At 35.2% G+C, this 20,344-nt stretch overlaps 1 protein-coding gene across 1 annotated transcript in view; it reads left to right on the top strand.

Moving 5' to 3' along the window:
• Positions 1–20,344, top strand: part of USP34 (ubiquitin specific peptidase 34) — a 143,194-nt gene that overhangs the window by 51,284 nt on the left and 71,566 nt on the right. The window contains exons 14-20 of the mRNA XM_008570133.1: positions 17–226; positions 3,846–3,971; positions 5,742–5,864; positions 6,002–6,085; positions 6,597–6,683; positions 13,185–13,385; positions 17,376–17,458. Coding sequence (XP_008568355.1) covers positions 17–226; positions 3,846–3,971; positions 5,742–5,864; positions 6,002–6,085; positions 6,597–6,683; positions 13,185–13,385; positions 17,376–17,458 — 914 coding nt within the window. The remainder of the gene's footprint in view (positions 1–16; positions 227–3,845; positions 3,972–5,741; positions 5,865–6,001; positions 6,086–6,596; positions 6,684–13,184; positions 13,386–17,375; positions 17,459–20,344) is intronic.

The raw sequence follows: 20,344 nt of genomic DNA, 5'->3' as shown, positions 1-20,344 counted from the left end.
TCTTCTATTGTTATAGATGGTGTTTGTATCTTTGGGTGCACCAAGGAGAGAAAGGAAAGGGGAAGGTGTTCAACTGCCAGCATCTTGCCTACCACCCCCTCAGAAGGACAACATTCCTATGCTTTTGCTTTTACAAGAACCTCATTTAACTACTCTTTTTGATTTATTAGAAATGCTTGCATCATTTAAACCACCTTCAGGAAAAGTGGCAGTGGACGATAGTGAGGTGATTATATCAGATTTTACTTTCACAAATCTTGTTTTGTCTTTCTGTTGAGAGGAAAATAATTTTCTCAGTAATCTCTTAAGAGCAATAAACTTAGGAACCCATTTATTCATTCATTAATTATTTAAGTGCCTAATACAATCCAGGCATACTCTTTTAATCAAAGTATTGTGTTACAAAGATTATCAAAATAGGCACAGTTTTAGTCTTTTTTGAATCCGGTAGGGGAGACAGGTTATCGACATGCCTAACAGATAAAGACTTTCAAGTAGACAAACAGATAAATAGTTTCAGATAGACATAGGTAGGTATAAGACCGAAACATGCCATACCATTATTAAAGAGTTATAGGTTGACAGAGACTCATTTGCATATTATTTGATCTGGCAAGGTTTCTCTGAGGGAGACTGTGTATATAATCTGAGCTAGGATGAAAAGGAGCCAACTAAATGAAAAGGATGAGGAATAATATGGATAGAGTAATCTGATTCCTGAAACCCTTGATTTAAAAAGGAGTTGGGCAGGTCTAGGAATTGTTAGCAAGAGAGTAGAACATAGAGGGTGATGGGAGAGTAGAATGGGAGGAATGAGATTGAAAAGGTAGTCAGAGTGAAATAATGTAAGCTTCGTGGGCCCTTGTGGATTGTTTCCATTTTACTCAAAGTAAACAGAATTAAAGTATTTTTAAACAGAGGGAGATAACACATGTTCTGATTTTTGTTTTATACATAATAGGTTTGTTCAGCAAAAATAATGAAGGCAGTAAGGATCTTAATTCACTAGTCCAGGAAGGAGTTGACAGTGCCCTGGAATAAGATGGTGGCAGTGGAAATAAATTAAGTAGACAACAGGCCAAAACATCACTTGATGGTATATTGGATTAGGGGGTAGGGAATGGGTAGGGGTCAGGAAAAAAGAAGATAAAGAGATGGCATTAGTTTTCTGGCTTGAGCAACTAGATGGATTGATTCCATTTGACATGAAGAAGAATGGATGCTTGAGGGACCTCAAGTGGATATGTCAAGTAAGCAGTTGGATATGTAAGTTTGGAGCTCAGAGAAGAGGTCTGGTCTGGAGAAGTAAGTGTGCAGGTTATCACTATGAAGATGGTATTTAAAGTCAGTGTGTATGAGATCACCTAAAGGAGCTATTTTTAATCCACTGACTTTTTTTTTTTAATGCCTTTAAAATGTCTTATCCTAAGATCTTGTTCATTCATGTATTTCATCCAGTGAATCACAATTTTGAGATTGAGTGACAAATAAAATGTTGTGCTTTGGTGGTTTTTTCTATGTTAGGCTACTGTTCTTTTCTTTCTTTCCCAAGAATGTTAAATAACTTCTTCCTGTATTTCCATGTTCTGTTTGATCATGGATGTGGCATTATCTGCTATTGATTCCTCTGTTCCCCATGATCTAGTTTCTCTTGTGGTGGCACATTCTTAGATTCCGAAGAAGTCCCCCTTTTGTTCAAGCAGAATAATCAATACTAGGTGCCCACGGACCTCTATTTCCTTACCTCTTTTATTTAATGCCACAAATACTTACCTTTTACTTCATGTTAGCACTGTATTGGCAGTTTAAAAGAAAGATAATTAAGAGAATGTTCTGGTTCTCCAGGAGGATGCTAGTGTTCTGTGCATTGTGTTATGGGAACATGGGGGGATGGAGGAGCATAAATTTGCAGAAGATTTTTGCAGAATGGCAGTTATTTAAATTGGGTCCAGCTACTGAGAGGAGTGAAAAAAAAAAACACATTAGAGATTTACAGAAGAGTGAATGACTTGTTTAAGAAACAGGGAGCATAGTATAATTCAAATACAAAGACAAAAAGGGAGTGATTTTTATTCTTTGTGAAATGGATTGCCATCATCATGGCCTGTTTCAAGCAACAAAATGAGATCTTTTCTGGGCTTTTAGAAACAAAGTTTAGGTGTTAGTGTGGTAGGTGCATCAGGAAAATAAAGACTGGAGGTAAGAGGACCGGTTAATAGACCATTGTACGAGTCTTGAGTGGGGGCTACACCAGAGGAAAAACATTTTGCTGTTTGAGCAGGTTATTTAATTGAATCTTGTTTGTGGCAGGGATACTGTGGTTGATGTAGGGATTCTTTGTTGAACAAGGGTGGTTCAGCCCTGATGAGCATTACAACAAAAGTAAAAATAAAGGATCTTTACTGTGTATATACCCTAGACCTTGCAGGCATAGCAGAACATAGTCATGCACACTTGGAAGAGTATTTTCTTTTTTTCCTTTTTTTTTTTTGCACAGAGTTTAGTTTTTTTCTTCTTTTTCTTTTTTTAAATGGATGTTTAGAAAGGATTGAATTCTATTTTACTGAAGAACTGTCAGTGCCGTTTCCGCAACTAAACCAGAAGTGTTATTTGGGGCTTGCTTCTCTATCTTATTCACAGTTGTTTGCTTCTTTTTCTTATTCAGGGTTGGGAAAGGCCAAGTTTACCTTGAAATTCATTCTGTAGGATTCTCTTGCCTTCAAAGTATTCTAGCTTTATAACATTATGCCAAAAGAACTAAATTACCTTTCACAGACTTACAGAATATCCCTTTGACATCTATTAGACTGTATTATACCAAAGAATCATTATGACACAGTAGCAATAGTACAATAATGAGCAAATATATACTCTGTGGAAATACCAGAACTGTATATTTTTGCTTTAGCTATTTATTACCTCTTGGGGTGATACTTTAATTAAAAAAATAAAAGTTAACTTACCTGTTTCTTACATACTTTCTGAAATATTAGCACCTTCCTGAGTTCAGATTTAACAAATGGTAATGGAAAAAAGTAGATTCTTTAAAATTGTTTGCTTTCCTCTTTATCTCTGCTGGTCTGAAACTGAAAAATAAGGTATGAGTTAGCAAAATAAGAGAAACAGGTATGCTGTCTTCTCAAATGGAAGGTCAAGAATTTAGTTAACTAAGGCCGGCCCGTGGCTCACTCGGTAGAGTGCGGTGCTAATAACACCAAGGCCCTGGGTTTGGATCCCTGGAAGGTCAAGAATTTAGTTAACTAAATTCTTGACCTTCCATGTTATTAGCACCGCACTCTACCGAGTGAGCCACGGGCCGGCCTTACTTAACTAAATTCTTGACCTTCCATATAGGGATGGCCGGTTCGCTCACTGGCTGAGCGTGGTGCTGACAACACCAAGTCAAGGGCTAAGATCCCCTTACCGGTCATCTTTTAAAAAAAAAGAATTTAGTTAACTAAATTCTTTGTCATGCTTAGAATAGTGACCTGCAAAGAAGAAATAGATAGTAGTCTTACTGAAATTTTCTTGAATGGCTTTATGAAACAGATATTTCTTACTTGTATTTGAAAAGTTTCCTGAGGAAAGTGACCAGCTGTTGAGGAAGGCTATTCCAGAAAAGTGTTCGTAAGAAGTTGGAAAAACACTATTTCATCATAACTGTTAATTTTCTTGAATAAATTCTGTTTACCATGTAACAAGTGTTTTATTTCTCATTTTTAAAAAAGACTAAAAAATGTTAGCAAATTTGATAATGATTTTTATGTTAAAGAAAAGTTGAACTTAAGTTTAAAAATTTTGTTTTCTGATCTGTCTTGATAAAGTAGTTGTTCTTATTTGTGTAGAGTTTACGATGTGAAGAACTTCATCTTCATGCAGAAAATCTGTCTAGGCGTGTGTGGGAGCTACTGATGCTTCTTCCTACGTGTCCTAACATGTTGATGGCATTCCAGAATATCTCAGATGAACAGGTGAACCCACAAAATCTGTTTACTCTCCTGGGAGATGTTACAGTTTACATTCCTACTTGAAGTATATTAGATCACCTCTCAATCCATACTCTCAGTAAATATGAACATAGTTTTTGCTCATTTAATAGGTAAAAAGTACCAGTTCATTTTAATGTTTGTTTATTTTAGTGAGGTCGAATAACATAGGCTAAATACAAGGGAAGGGTGTTTTCTAAAATTATCTTTAGGAAATAGGGATTTACCTTTTTTTTAGTTTTATTTCATATTATGATATGTTTTGAATATTGCTTTGTTTTTGATAACAAAAAGTAATGTTTAGAGAAAACACTATGGTAATCTGACATGCATCAGTGCTTGTTTTAGATGCTTATACAAGTCAACTGAAAGAATTAGCGAAAAATGAGGCAAAGAAGTTTAATATATATGTGGTAATTTTCCCATGGGACATTACCTTAACATGTGTAAGTGTTGGATATTTTTGTAAAGACATCTTTAAAATTAAAGATTGTTTTAAAAAGCTGTATAATAAGGGATTTCTTTGTTGAGATCTCCAATAGAACTCTTACGGGATGAATACCATGGGACATTACCTTAACATGTGTAAGTGTTGGATATTTTTGTAAAGACATCTTTAAAATAAAAGATTGTTTTAAAAAGCTGTATAATAAGGGATTTCTTTGTTGAGATCTCCAATAGAACTCTTACGGGATGAATACAAAGACAAATGTTGATGTTATGCTAATGGTTATCTATGATTTGGGACACTACCATGTGATTTCAGAATGTCTTGTATCTTAATGACTCAGAAGTAAAGAAGGTGGGCTCTAGAAAATGGTGAATGATGATTCAGAGTAGCTCTAGTAATAACATTTCAAAGGTATGCATTAAGTATGAATAATAATATTTCATAAATTGAGAGTAGGAAAAAGCAGTGTTTCTAAATTCTTGTACAGTTGCTACCTGCTCCCATCTGCAGGTTCTGCTTTCACAGATTCAACCAACTACCGAGTGAAAATATTAAAAAGAAAATGCAATAGAACAATCAAAATACAAATAAATTACAGCATAACAGCTATTACATAGCATTTGCATTGTATTAGGTATTATAAGTAATTTAGAGATGATATAAAGTACATGGTAGGGCAGGCTGGCATTTAGCTCACTTGGTTAGAGCATGGTACTGATAACACTAAGGTCAAGGTTTGTATCCCCTTACCAGCCTGCCACCAAAAAAAAAAGTATATAGGAGGATTCGTGTAGGTTATATGCAAATAGTACACCATTTTGTAATAAGGAACTTGAGCATCTGTGGATTTTGGCATCTGTGGGGGTCCTGAAACCAATCCCCTGCAGATAACAATGGATCACTATATTTTTATATGACTTTTTTAAATGGTGGTGTAAGTATTAAATAGAAACATTTAACTAGTTCATCAACATCCTTAAAAGTTCATGCGTTCAACTAGACTACAGTGTTTTCTTCATTGGGAAGATGGTAAATTGCCTCATTTGTTGTGAAGTTTAACAAATAATAATTTTTTCCCATGTTTGTTTATTAATTTTATTGTTTTAACAAAACTTAATGAATAATTGGTATCTTAAGCATACTATTAACACCAATTATATAACTGGTCTACATATGAATATGTTTCAAAGTACATGTAATATTTGAGTTTTTATGTAGTGTTTGTTTCTTTAAAGTTATTCTTTTGGGGGGTACCTGTAGTAAGTTTGCTTGAGAAGACTATGTTTTTCTTTTTTTAATTTAAGAGTAATGATGGACTTAATTGGAAAGAACTTCTCAAAATTAAGAGTGCCCACAAGCTATTGTATGCTCTGGAAATTATTGAAGCACTGGGAAAACCTAACAGAAGAATAAGGAGAGAGTCAACGGTAATTGCATTTTCATTATTATCATTAAATATTTGTATTCTCTGTGGAGCAAGATTCCAGAAGTGTATTATCTTATCATCCTAGAATAATTTTTTCTTTCATCACCTTCCCTTATTTTATTTTTGTATTTCCCACAGGGAAGTTATAGTGATCTTTATCCAGATTCAGATGATTCAAGTGAGGATCAAGTGGAAAACAGCAAAAATTCCTGGAGTTGCAAGGTTTGATCATATGTTTTTTGCGGTGTATTGATAAAAATAATTTATTGTCAGTTTTCCAAAAGTGGGTACCATAATTCTTCATTTTTTCTAAACCAATTAAGTATTAAAGCATAGTTTAAAAATTATGCATTGCTCTAAATCACAACAATGTATACCAAGATTATTTAATGCCTTGGTTATCCTGTTTTTAGCACTGACAGCCACTTCTCACCACCCCCCCACCATTGAAATATTATGTTAGAAAATCCCAATGTCTGGGATTAAATGGCTAATGGAATAAAAAGATATGTTTATAGACTTTTACAAGAATCTTTTAAAAATAAATTCTTTAAAGTAGGCTTTATGTTATTATTTTAAATAGAAGTTTTCTGATGACTTAAATGAAAGAGTAATTTTCTAAATGACATATATGTAATATTTTGCATATATTCAGTTACTGAGTCAACAAACAGGTTATCATTATATTATGTAGCTGCTTTTCTCTTATCCTTACCTTCACAATTGCTTACAGTTTGTTGCTGCTGGAGGGCTTCAACAGTTACTAGAAATTTTTAATTCTGGAATTCTAGAGCCTAAAGAGCAGGAATCGTGGACTGTGGTAAGTGATAATTCACCGTTTCAGCTGTTTACAGTAGTTATCCCATTTGAAGCACTTCCATTTCCATTAGCAGGTATAACTTTTTTTATATACTTTATTGTAATGAGTATGGAATATAGTAGAAATAAATTAAAAATGTAAAGAGTTTGATAAACTATTTATAGAATAAGAGTCCATCATATAAATTGTGTTATAATTCTTAAGTGCTAAAGTTAATTACCTGAACTATGGCTAATTCATAAACATTTTTCCTTTAGGTTAATAAATTACATATTAATATTTATATAGTTTATCTTGTTAAATTGGTTTATGCCTTACTTTTTTATGAACATTCTTTTTCATTGTTTCGTTCTGACCGGTAATGGGATCGCAACCCTCGGCACAGTGTGGTCTGCACCACGCTCAGCCAGTGAGCACACCGGCCATCCCTATATAGGATCCGAACCTGTGGCCTCGGCGCTACCAGCGCTGCACTCTCCCGAGTGAGCCACGGGGCTGGCCCTTCTTCATTTTGTTTTGACCGTTTTTTCCTTTATAGCAGTTAACACTCAAAAATGTGCTTCCAGACCATTGTCAGTGGTCTACAGTGAGCTAGACACAGAAATTGAGAGTAAGCCTTTAGAAATTTTTGCAGGAATTGGACATTGCTACAGTATTTTTAGTAGTATATCACAAAAGTATTGGTCCTAAATAAAGTAAAAAAAATTTTTGAATGGTACTTTACCACTATTAATTTGAAGAAGCACTGCTCTTTGAGGAAAATAAAACTGGGTGTGGAATATTAAAAACTTCATGATATACAAAACTGCATAGTCCAGTTTTGAACTAACTATAAAATGTACTCCATTTCTTGACTTTGAACAAACCAGATTAGCATTATCAAATATTCCATCCAAGTATTAATTTCTTAGTACTTGTTTTTCAGCATTACCTTGGAACTAGGAGTCAGGCATTAATGATTTGATATCAGATACTGCTGTGTCCAAAATAAGAGTACATTTAAAAAACATGTTATGTAACAAGTATCTGTTAATCTTACTACTGGTTTCAATACTTATTTTTTCTATTCTTGCTTTAAATATTTTACTTAAGATACTTTTCGTTTTAGGATATCCATCTCTACTACAATTAATTAGTGTAGTTCTCGGTCTCATATTTCAAATTTCTGTTTGTTGCATTTACTGTTAGTCATGTCTGTTGCCCCATTAATATTTCAGAATGATGGAAATGCCTTTTAGTTTTTTTGTAAAACAGGTGATTTTAAACTGTTTAATGAGTTATGTGTCTATAGGAATTTTTTTTATGTACTGCCCTAAATTTAGTTGTGAATAAAGTTTACATGGTACTATATGTTAAAGGTTTTCTCTCTGTTTCCTTTGGAATTATGGATATTTTTGAAGTATTACTGATAAAATTTTACTGCTATATGTGTCTGAGGTGCTTGAGATGCAAAGCATGCCTGAGACATAAATTGCTTTCAGGTCCAACTGATACCCCTATTTATGATGTATCTTTCTTAATACTTATGAGTTCAGAATCATTCTTATTTCTTAACCAACTTTATATTTTTCTTTTTAAAATTAACTTAGTTGCAGTATACATTTTATTCTTTTTTTTTTTTTTTCCTTTTTGTCTTTTTTTCGTGTCTGGCAACGGATCGCAACCCTCAGTGTCGCGCCCATACCGGATCGGGACTGGCAACAGGATCGCAACCCTCGGTGTTGCGCCTGCTCCTCACTCAGCCAGTGAGCGGGAACCGGTCTGTATTTGGGATCCGAACCCTTGGAGGGAGCACCGCCGCGCTCCCAAGCGGCGCACTGTAGCAGTGCGCCACCGGGCCGGCCCAACATTTTATTCTTTTGAGAAATCATGTAAAATAAAATTTTTCCTTTTAGAGGCTGGCTTGTTAGAGTGTGGTGTTATAACATCAAGATCAAGGGTTCAGATCCACATACTGCACCCCAGCAATTTACCTTTTTAAAATGTACAATTCAGGGCCGGCCCGGTGGCGCACTGGATAGTGCGCCGCTTGGGAAGCGCGGCGGCGCTCCCGCCCGAGGGTTCAGATCCCATATACGGACCGGTTCCCGCTCACTGGCTGAGCGAGGCGTGGGAGCAGCACCGAGGGTTGCGATCCCGTTGCCGGTCCCCGGTCCGGTACGGGGGCAACACTGAGGGTTGCGATCCGTTGCTGGACACGGAAAAAGACAAAAAGACACACACAAAAAATAAATAAATAAATAAAAAATAAAATAAAATAAAATGTACAATTCACGGGTTTTTAATATATTCACAAAGTTGTGCAACCATTACCATGATCTGATTCCAGAACGTTTTTACTACCTCAAAAAGAAAACCCCATACCCATTAGCAGTTATTCCTCATTTTCCCCCAAACACTTCAGCCCTAGGCAGCCGCCAGTCTAATTTACTTTTTATCTCTACAAATTTGCCTATTCTGGACATTTCATATAAGTGGAACCATACAATATGTGGTCCTTTGTGATTGGCTTCTTTCACTTAGTGTGTTTTCAGAGTTCATCCTTGAAAGTAGTATGTGTCTGTAATTCATTTGTTTGTATAAGTGTACCACATTTTATTCCTTCACCAATTAAAAGGCATTTGGGTTGTTTCCACTTTTGGGCTATGGCAAATATGTGTGTACAAGTTTTTGTGTAGATATTCTTTGGGGCATATATCTGGGAGTGATATACCTTCCTCACCCACTCTTCTTATTGTCTATTTTTTCTAATAGTCAGCCTAGTAGGTTGTGATAAGTTATATCTCATTGTGATTTTTCTTAATTTGCATTTTTCTTTTCTTTATTTTTTTAAAAAGATGACTGGTAAGGGAATCTTAACCCTTGACTTGGTGTTTTCAGCACCATGCTCTCCAAAGTGAGCGAACCGGCCATCCCTATATGGGATCTGAACCTGTGGCCTTGGTGTTATCAGCACCATACTGTCCCGAGTAAGCCATGAGCCAGCCCTTAATTTGCATTTTTCTAATGCTAATGATCTTGAGCATCTTTTCATGATATATATATATCATCGTTTGTGAAATATTCAGTCACAGCTGAATCCAGGGAGGAGCAGAATGATCAGTTGATTATTGTATTAGTCCATTTGTGTTGGTATAACAGAAATACCTGAGACTGGGTAATTTATAAAGAATAGAGGTTTATTTGACTTACGATTCTGGGACAGCTGCATCTGGCACGGGCCTCAGGCTGCTTCTACTCATAGCGGAAAGTGGCAGGTACAAGCAGATCACTTGGTGAGAGGAAGCGAGAGAGAGAGGAGGTGCCAGGGTCTCTTTAGACAACCTGCTGTCACGGGAACTAATAAAGCTAGAACTCACTCATTACTCCTCCCTCCCCCAGGGAGAGCATTAATCCATTCATGAGGGATCTGCCCCCATGACTCAATCAGTTTCCCACACTGCCACATTAGGGATCAAATTTCCACATGAGTTTTGGAGGGGACAACACATTCACACTCCATCAATTATCATTTGCATTGTTTCTACTTTGGGGCTATTATCAATAATGATGCTATAAACAGTATGTCTTGGGCCTATACGTAGGAGTACAGTTGCTGGCTCCTATGGTAACTCTGTGTTTAACTTTTTAAAGAACTGCTGAACAGTTTTGCAAAGCTACTGCACCTTTTTACATTCCCACCAGCACAGTGTTTGAGGATTCCAGTTTCTCCACATCCTTGCTAAGACTTGTTATTGTTTGTCTTTTTGATTTTAACCAAACAGTGGGTATGAAGTGATATCTCCTTGTGGGTTTGATTTGCATTTCCCTAATGACTAATGAACTTAAACATCTTTTCATGTGCTTATTGGCTATTGAATATCTTCTTTGGAGAAATATCAATTCAAATCCATTGCTCATTTTTATTGGGTTGTCTCTTTACTGTTGAGCTGTAAAAGTTTCTTACATATTTTGGATATTAATTCCTGGCCAGACATGTGATTTACAAATATTTTCTTTAATTATATGGGTTGTTATTTCACTTTCTTGAGAGTGCCCTGTGATGTAGGAAAGTTTTAATTTTTTTTTTTTTTGTCTTTTTTGTGACCGGTAAGGGGATTGCAACCCTTGGCTTGGTGTCGCCCGCACTGCGCTCAGCTAGTGAGCGCACTGGCCATCCCTATATAGGATCCAAACCCGCGGCGGGAGTGCCGCTTTGCTCCCAGCGCCGCACTCTCCCGAGTACACCACGGGGTCGGCCCGGAAAGTTTTAATTTTGATGAAGTCCAGTGTGTCTGTGTTTTCCTTTGTGCTTGTGCTTTTGGTGTCCTATCTAGGAAACCATTACCTAATCTGGGATCACAACGACTGATAACTAAGAGTTTTCTAATTTTAGCTCTTATATTTAGGTCTTTGATCCATTTTAAGTTAATATTTGTATGTGATATGATGTTGAGGTCTACTTTTCATGCAATATATAATGCACTCATTTTAAAGGTAGATTTCAAGTTTTGAAAAATGTATATATTTATGTAATCCTCCAACCTAATCAATCAAGATATAGAACATTTTTGTAGCTCAGATTCCATCTTGCTGTTTCACAGTCAGTTTCACCCCCTCCCCCAAGCAACCAGCCATATGCAACTACTGATCTGCTTTCTGTTACTATAAGATTAGATTTTTCATTTTATAGAATTTCATAATGTTGGAACAGTATAGTATGTGCTCTTTTATATCTGGCTTCCTTTACTCAACATGCATTTTGAGATTGGTAAAAGTGTATTTGTAGTTTTTTAGTTTCTATTGCTGAGTAGTATATTCTTTGTATAGATATATCACAGTTTATCCATTCACATATTGATGGACATTTGAATTGTTTCAAATTTGGGGCTGTTATGAATAAAGCTACTATAAACATTCACGTACAAGTCTTTTGTGTACAAATATTTTTGTTTCTCTTGGGTTAATACAGTAATGAAATCGCTAAGTAATATGGTAAGTGTAAGATTAATTTTATAAGAAGCTGCCAAACTGTTTTCCAAAGCAGTTCTTCCATGCAACGTATGAGAATTTGATTTATTCTGTATCTGTGCTGGTAATTGATATGGTCAAGTTGTTAAAATTTGAGCTATTCTAATGGGTATGTAGTGCTATCTCATGGTGGGTTTGCTTTATCCTTCCCTGATGACTAATGATGTTTAGCATCTTTTCATATACTTATTGGCCATGTGTTTATCTTCTTTTGTGAGGTATCTGTCTATATCTTTTGCTTTTTGTTTTTGTTTTTGTTTTTGGTCTTAGTACAGAGTTTAAGGTTTTTTTTCCGTAACCATTTTGGACAAGTCTTTTCATGGATCTATGGGGAATATTTGGGCAGTCTAACTTTTCTATTATACTCACAGTATCATTTAAGGGAAGAAGTTTTTTATTTTAATGAAATTTGTATCCAATCCAAGAAATCTTTGTTCTAAGATCACAAAGATTTTTCTGCTGTGTTTTCTTCTGTAAGTTTTGTAATTCTCTTTTACGTTTAGAGCTATAATGCATTTTGGGTTAACTTTTGTACATGCAGAGTAAGGTTGAAGCTTTTATTTTTCCCTTTATATACCTATCCAATTTTTGTAGCACCTTTTGGTGAAAAGTCTTTTCTTTCTCTAAATTACTTTGGTACCCTTCTTGAAACTCAATAATAGTATTGCTATTATTGAAGGAAGAATACTGTTTCCTGGTATAATGGTGTAGGTGTCCCACTTGGCCTTGGAATCAGGAGAACAGGAGATCAAGGACTATTGAAGAGAAAGCTCTGAAACTTGTACATAAGTGATATTCTAATTAATTTATTTTAAAGAAAGTGTTTTAAGTTTTTGAAATTGTGCTTGAAATCAGTTGTAAATTTTATTTTTCATACCAAACTCTTTATATTTTACTAAAGAAGTATTTCTTTTATTTTAAATGTGGGTATGGGAAGTAGAGGATTTTTACTTGAATTATTTTCTAGAATTATTGAGAATTGCTTTGGCCCCAGAATACTAAGAGTATATGCCACTTGTGTAGAAAAACAAAGTGCAATACTTTGTCTCTCAATTCATTTTATTGGTGAGTAAATTACAGTATATCCTTGTTAGCATTTTAATAATTTTTAAAAAATTATAATACATCTGAGCAGTATATTTTTTCCAAAATCCTATAGCTGTCTACTACCTACATTTCTTTGTTTTTTTTTTTATAAATACTAATGAGGTTGAAATTTGTTTTTCTTTTTATATACTATTACCTACATTTTTATGAGGCTTTCATGAAAGAAATGAAAGTGTCATTTCCATTTCATTAAATACACCCTCTTAGTGCCTCGATATTTTTTAAGATTGGATTGTTACTAACCATATGTTTGAGCAGCAAAATTCCTTTAGCACATGGATTAAGTACTAGCTATCTTTCCTTTGGTCTTTTAATTTCAAAATTATATAGTGGTCATATTAAATGAATGAAAATAGGGAAATGACATTTTTTTCTCATCCACAGTGGCAGCTAGACTGTCTTGCTTGCTTGCTGAAGTTAATATGCCAGTTTGCGGTAGATCCATCCGATTTGGATTTAGCTTATCATGATGTCTTTGCCTGGTCTGGTATAGCAGAAAGCCATAGGAAACGAACCTGGCCTGGCAAATCGAGGAAAGCTGCTGGTGATCATGCTAAGGGTCTTCATATACCACGATTAACAGAGGTAAAGTAAAGAAGTTAACATTAAGTTGTAGTGATGAGTTTCATTTATGTTTTAAGAGAGCTTGTGTGTTTTTGTTTTTACAAAGTGAAGAAATACAGTAATGCATAAGAAATGTTATCCTAGATTACTGCGATATGACCTAACAGCTGAAGTGATGGCATTGTTTTAAAGTGGTAGTGATTATGAAGCAATAATGCTTTTCAACTTATCATCCAAAATGTGGGAATGACTTAAATGCCATTTTTTTTTCTTTTTTCTTTTCTTTAAGTGCCATTTTAATCTTATCTAGCTGTAGGATTAGGCTCATTATTTGGACTCAGTAATTTATTATTTTTTGTAAAATAATAATTGAAGTTTAATATTTAAAAATGCAATTACCAAGCACCTACCATATGCCAGGAAAAAATAGGTTTGGCTATAAAATGTTCCCAATAAGGAAAAATTATGTGAGAGAAACCAAAAGTGTGGGGACCCTCTCAACTATATCATTACAAGAACAAGAAGCAAGGGGAAGAGATGTAAATTGTGATTACTTCAGTGTCCTCTTTCCATTTTGGTCAACTTGTTAATACAGTGCAGGAGAACATGTTTCAGGATCACAGGCACTGAGTAATAGTTTTAGTGTCCTAGAGAGCTAGATAACTGAGAAATATTCCACGTCATGGTGAATGTGTGTATCTAATAATTGGTAGGGATTTTTTTTTTTTTTTTAACACCTCTCCACTCAACAACTGAAAAAATCTTCTTGTACTACAGCTCTTAGCCACACTCCACTTGAGAAATGTCAACTTCCAATGTTTTAAAATGAATCTTTCAGTGAATAAATAAATCCTTCAGTGAATACTAATGTTGTTATAAGAAACCACCCAGAGGCCAGCAAAACCCTGACAAGAAAAAATTTGCTTTGAAATGTGCCAAACATTCAGGATCTTATTCATCATAGGAGCTGCTGAGGCTTTTGATGAATCCCAGAAGATGCTTTAGGAAAGTTTTCAAGAAAACGGTTACATTTCACCATCTAGAGTTCTCCAGAGGGACCCAGATGCAGGGCCTGAAGTGAATGAGCTCACATTATCTTTGAAGAAGAAAAAACTTTCAGGTTGCAAATGAGGTTCCCGAATGCTTTGTTCAACCTGGCCTTTGGTGAAATATTGTCTGAAGAATTAACAGAGACATCACTCTGTTCACCCTGATACACACAGAAGAAAAGCATGTCAGGAGGATGGTGAAGATAAAGATCTGGCTCCTGGAAGCTTAACTGATGGAGTGCCATCAGAGGTGATGAATATGCACAAGTATTTCTAATCCCAGTGTATGATGCCTGAATCGCAGGAGAACCGGTAGGAATACTGAGAAGCCCGTGGGAGCTGTCATTGCAAGGGTCATGGTTAGTGGTGTTGCTGTGTTACAATTGGAAGTCTTCAGTGGTAAAACTCCTTGTCTGGAAACAGTTGGCAGAGTGCTCAGACCTCAGGGAGAAACAGGGAGTGACTCTAGCTTCCAAGATTCTGGGTCTGGACTCAGTAATTTATATATTGGGAGTATCAGGGTCCATTCAGGAAAACGGAAACCATACTAGGTATTTGAACACAGTAAATTTAATATAGGGAATTGACTTTACATGTATGTGTTGGATGGATGAAAAAGCGAAAAGGGAATGGTGAGGCAACCCAGACAAGGAACTACTCACCACCCCTAGAGCTGGAATTAGTAGGAATTAGAAGCTTGCAGGAGGGATTCTCATTGAACTGGGGTTAAGGCGTCTGAGGCCCATAGAGGTTCTGCTCAGCTGCTGTAGTATTCTTGGAGGTGACCTGATAAAGCCAGTTGCAGGAATGCCTGGAGAAGCTGAAGGCTTGACACCAACTGCCTCTTCTGGGTAAAATACTTCTGGAACAATGCTGCTGACAGAAAAAGTAAGGAAGCAGTTTCTCTAGTGTCCCAGGTTGGCGCAACATAACAGGAAGCCAGATGGCAAAGGAAGAATTTGGTTTGTGATGTGCTAGCTCTAGTATCTTAGAGCAAGTGTATAAAAGGGTAAATTTAGAGCTGAAAGAAAATAATGTAATAACCAGAACATCCAGCTGTAAAAATAGAATTCTTTTTGACTCTGGATTCTGTTGTTTTGTGATCAAATATTTGCCCTTCCAACATCTCCATCAGTGAACTGGGAAGTGGGGAGAGATTGAGACAAGTTTTTAGTGAAATCTCTTTTCATTCTGTAATCTTTTGAGAACAACACCTTGCCTCATACCTGCCCAAGAAACAGCAAAGTAATGAATTGTTATTGATAGAGAAATACTGTGGTGACATGAGGTTGGAAACTACAGATATAAATGGAAAACTGAAGCATATTTACCTTTTGGAATTTTGGGAAAAGTGGGAAAAGTGATCTCTGCCAGTATTCCAGATCATTTACATCTAATAAAATCAAACATATGGGGAGTACAATGTAATCTAAATGTATTCTGCAGTATTGTATATTAGTAACCTTGCATTGCTGAAATGTTTAAGTTATGTTTTTTTCCGGATTAATCTTTTTAGGTTATAATATAAATGCTGAAATTAGTTGTGATCTTTCCATCTATTCACTAATTTTGTTTATTGACCTTAGTGATTTTTTTGGAGATTTTAATAATATAAATATATATAAGTATAGATATAAAATACGTACACACATTTTTTAAGTAATTAGTTATTTTTTAAAATATATGCAACTACACATGCTTATTGAAAATAATTCAGAATATACAAGTCAACCGTCCCCCTAGTCATAGTTGACTACCATTGATATCTTTACGTGTTATCTTTTTGGATCTTTTTTCTATCCACATGCTAATTTACTGTCATGCATTATTCCTATTAGTCTCCTTAATTACATTTTGGAAGGTTGCTTTCAGATTCCAGCCTAAATGTCAGCTTTTCTGAAAGCTTTGATTTTGCCAGCAATAGGTTTAGTTGCTGCTGCTTTTGCTCGGCCCGTTTTATACACAGCCATGTATTGCTTAATGACAAAATGCATTGTTAGGTAATTTTGTCATTGTACAAACATCATGGAGTGTGCTCACACAAACGTAGAATGATATAGCCTTTTACACACCTAGGCTATATGATATAGCCTATTGCTGCTACATAAATAATGCATTGTGTTATGATGTCTACAGTGTCATTAGGTGATAGAAATTATTCAGCTCCAGTATAATCTTAGGGGACCACCCTTATGTATGCAGTCTTTCATTGATGAAAACCTTCTTATGTGGCACATGGCTGTACTTGTGTTACATTGCTTTCTGTGGCTGTCAGCTCCACTGGACTAACAACTTTGAGGCAGGCATAGTGTCTCTTATAAAGTATATGCCCAGAATGAGTTCCGAGCTGAAGGGATTCAGTAATTCTCTATTAAATTAGTGAATTATTTTTGTCTCATTATATGGATAAAGAACTAGAACTTAGAAACTGAGTCTCAAAATCATGCAGCTTAAAAGTTAGCAAACTAAATGCCGAACCTCAGGATTTTGAATCTAGAATCTGTGCTCTGTACCCATGGTATGTTATATTGCTTTTATATTTATTTCAAGATGGTTGAGGAATCTGCTACTGCTTGATTTTTCTGTTTTCTTATTTCAATAGTAAAAAAAGTTTAATTCTTCACCACCCCCCAAAAAAGCCACTGACGTGTAATGTATAATATTTTTTTCACCCAGTTCAGTAGCATGCAGATAATCTATGGATCAAAAGTAAGGGATATTTTTTGCCTCTATTTCTAAATATTTAATATTTTCTTTTAAAACTTGCTGATCTTAAGTGTGGTTACAAAATTCTGGTTTTCTAATATTTGATATTTTTACAGTATTTTCAAATAGTTGTTATTAGGACATTGTTTATGTTGTCATAGATAAAAATGAAAGTAATTTGGAATCTGGGGTTAAAAATACAGTTTTTGTTTTGCTGTATTTAAAGGTTTTTCTTTTTAATGTTTTTGTTTTGAAGGTATTTCTTGTTCTTGTCCAAGGAACCAGTTTGATTCAGCGACTTATGTCTGTTGCTTATACGTATGATAATCTGGCTCCTAGGTATGCATTTTTTATATCTTTTATGTATGTATATATGTATGTATGTTTGTATTTGTAGTAAGAATATAGTGTTTTAAAACTTCATTTTGAAAGAACTTAAAACCTAACAGGAAAATTGTTAGTATAGTGTAGTGAGCCCTCATACCTTTCATCTAGATTTACATATGTTATCAGTATTTTGCCAAAATTTGTGTATTCACGGGCACATGTTTTCTGTGTGAGTTTATGTATTTTCTTGAATCTTGTGAGAGTCAGTTGCAGACATCATGATTGTTTACCCATAAGTATTTTGATGTGTACTTCCAAAGACCAAAGGTATTTTTTTGATAACTAGAGTTAAATTTTCAAATTTACCAAATATAACATTGATATATTATCCAATGTATAGTCCATATTCAAATTGTCCCATTAATATTTTTTATAACAATACTTTTCCTGGTTCAGGATTATACATTGCATTTAGTTGTTATATTCCTTCCATTGTCTAGTCAGAAACACTTTCTCAGCCTTTCTCTTACAGTATTGGCATTTTTGAGTAGTGCGTGCCAATATTTTTATAGAACATTTTTCAGTTTAGGTTTCCTGATTGTTTCTCAAGATTAGATCCATGGGCCGGCCCGTGGCTCACTCGGTAGAGTGCGGTGCTGATAACACCAAGGCCACAGGTTCGGATCCCATATAGGGATGGCCGGTTTGCTCACTGGCTGAGCATGGTGCTGACAACACCAAGCCAAGGGTTGAGATCCCCTTACCGGTCATCTTAAAAAAAAAAAAAGATTAGATCCAGATTATATATTTCTAACAATAATAGTCTATAAGTAATGTTGTGTCTTTCCAAAATACAACCTGGATGTCAATTTGTCCCATTATTGGTGATCTTAATATTGATGAGTTAATCTGCTTTCCTCCAGGCACCTCAACTATAAAGTTTCTAATTTTCAGGCAACCTGTGGGAAGATATTTTGCAACTGCATAAATGCAAAATTAATTAAAATATTTTCCTGTGGGAAAGTATTTTGCAACTGTATAAATATCTTTCTCCTCATAAAACTTTCACTGATGGGTTTTAGTTTTCACTGATGATTCATGCCTAAATTAAACATTAATATAATGTTTGCACAGTGATGATTTTCTAACTCTTACTAATATTTTTATCAGTTGACATTCTGTTATGAGGAAGAGCTTTCTCTTCCTATCTTTTATTTATTTAATTAGTATCAGTTTGGATTTCTGGATTTTTTTTTCATTTTATATGTTAATTTATTACTGTCATTATTCACTTTGCTCAAATTATACCAGAGTTGGCTGATAGAAGCCTCTTTAGGCTTGTTCATTTGTCCTTTCGGTATATTCCCATTATTTGGAGTGGGGAAACTCCTTTTTTTAAAATGTCACTATATCTTGTAAGCTCATCTCATAGCCTGCCTGCTTTAGTCCTAGAATCAGCTATTTCTTTAAGAAGTTTTATTTCCTTTTGATGGGGAACCTCCAAAGTGTGGGTGCTTGGTGTATTCATTCAGTGACTGGTATGTCATTACTTCTAGGCGCTTAGTGGACAGAGCTCGAAATATGTATATGAGAGTATAGCTTAAACATATCTCATTTATTTGGACTACTTTGGAGATTTTAGTAATGTAGAAAAATTTAATAATATAGAAATTCAAGTAAGGTAATTGCTGACTAATACATGGGGACCTGACTGTACGCCTTAAATAGTCACTTAAAGTATGTTATTTGTAAAATTAATTTCCAAGTATTCCATAGATGTTATATTGTACTGAACTTTGCCATTGTACTCAAATGACTTATACAGTGAATGTAAAAACCTTTAGAAGAACTTAATCACTACCATTCTTACAGAGTTCATTACAATCTTTGTAATACTAGTATGCCCCTCAATCCTTGGTGCTTTTCTTTGCTCCTGTTTGTGCACCATAATCTTTACATAGCCCTTACCTTCAGTTCATACAATGTTAGTAAGTCAGTGTCAATTTAAGGCAGCTAGAATGAACTTTTTGCCTAGGTTATTAAATATCTAATGTTATAAATTTAAAAGGTAGATGAGTAGGTTGCTCTTGGTAAAGTCAAATATATGGTACCAGTATGATAAAAACTGAACATGAAATAGGCCAAATATTTGATTAAGTTTTAACCTCTTATTACCTTTTTCTTTGAATCAATAAAATGGGTGAGTCTTGCTTTTTGAGATTTTTTTGAGAGGTATTTTGTTAATTGTTACAAAGTGGGGATGCCAGAGATCAGCGCTTTTTTAAATAGGCTTTATTTGTAAGGTGAATAATCCCTATTGGTTGGTTTTGTTAAAATGAGAAATTTTAATATGAATATTTAGTTTTCTTTAAATCAAAGTAATACATTTTTCATTAAAGTTACTATAAGTATTATGAGGAAAATTGGTGGTAAATAATATAAACTAATGCATTTTCTCTGCTTTCTAATATTTTGCTTTAAACCATTACTGATAGAAATTGACATTATAAATACATACAGAGGGGCCGGCCCGTGGCTCACTTGGGAGAGTGTGGTGCTGATAACACTAAGGCCATAGGTTTGGATCCCATGTAGGGATGGCCAGTTAGCTCACTGGGTGAGTGTGGTGCTGACCGCACCAAATCAAGGGTTAAGATCCCCCTACCTGTCATCTTTAAAAATAAATACATACATACATACATGCATACAGAAGACAGGGCATTTTTTTTTTTTCTTTTTGTCTTTTTTTCGTGACCGGCAACGGATTGCAACCCTCAGTGTCGCGCCCGTACCGGACCGGGACCAGCAACGGGATCACAACCCTCAGTGTCACGCCCGTACCGGACCGGGACCGGCAACGGGATCGCAACCCTCGGTGTTGCCCCCGCACCTTGCTCA

Source organism: Galeopterus variegatus, unplaced genomic scaffold (genome assembly GCF_000696425.1).
Source record: "Galeopterus variegatus unplaced genomic scaffold, G_variegatus-3.0.2 Scaffold574, whole genome shotgun sequence".
Taxonomy (NCBI): Eukaryota; Metazoa; Chordata; class Mammalia; order Dermoptera; family Cynocephalidae; genus Galeopterus; species Galeopterus variegatus.
Note: the sequence above shows the minus strand (reverse complement) of the source record. Positions and strands in the feature narration are given on the sequence as shown.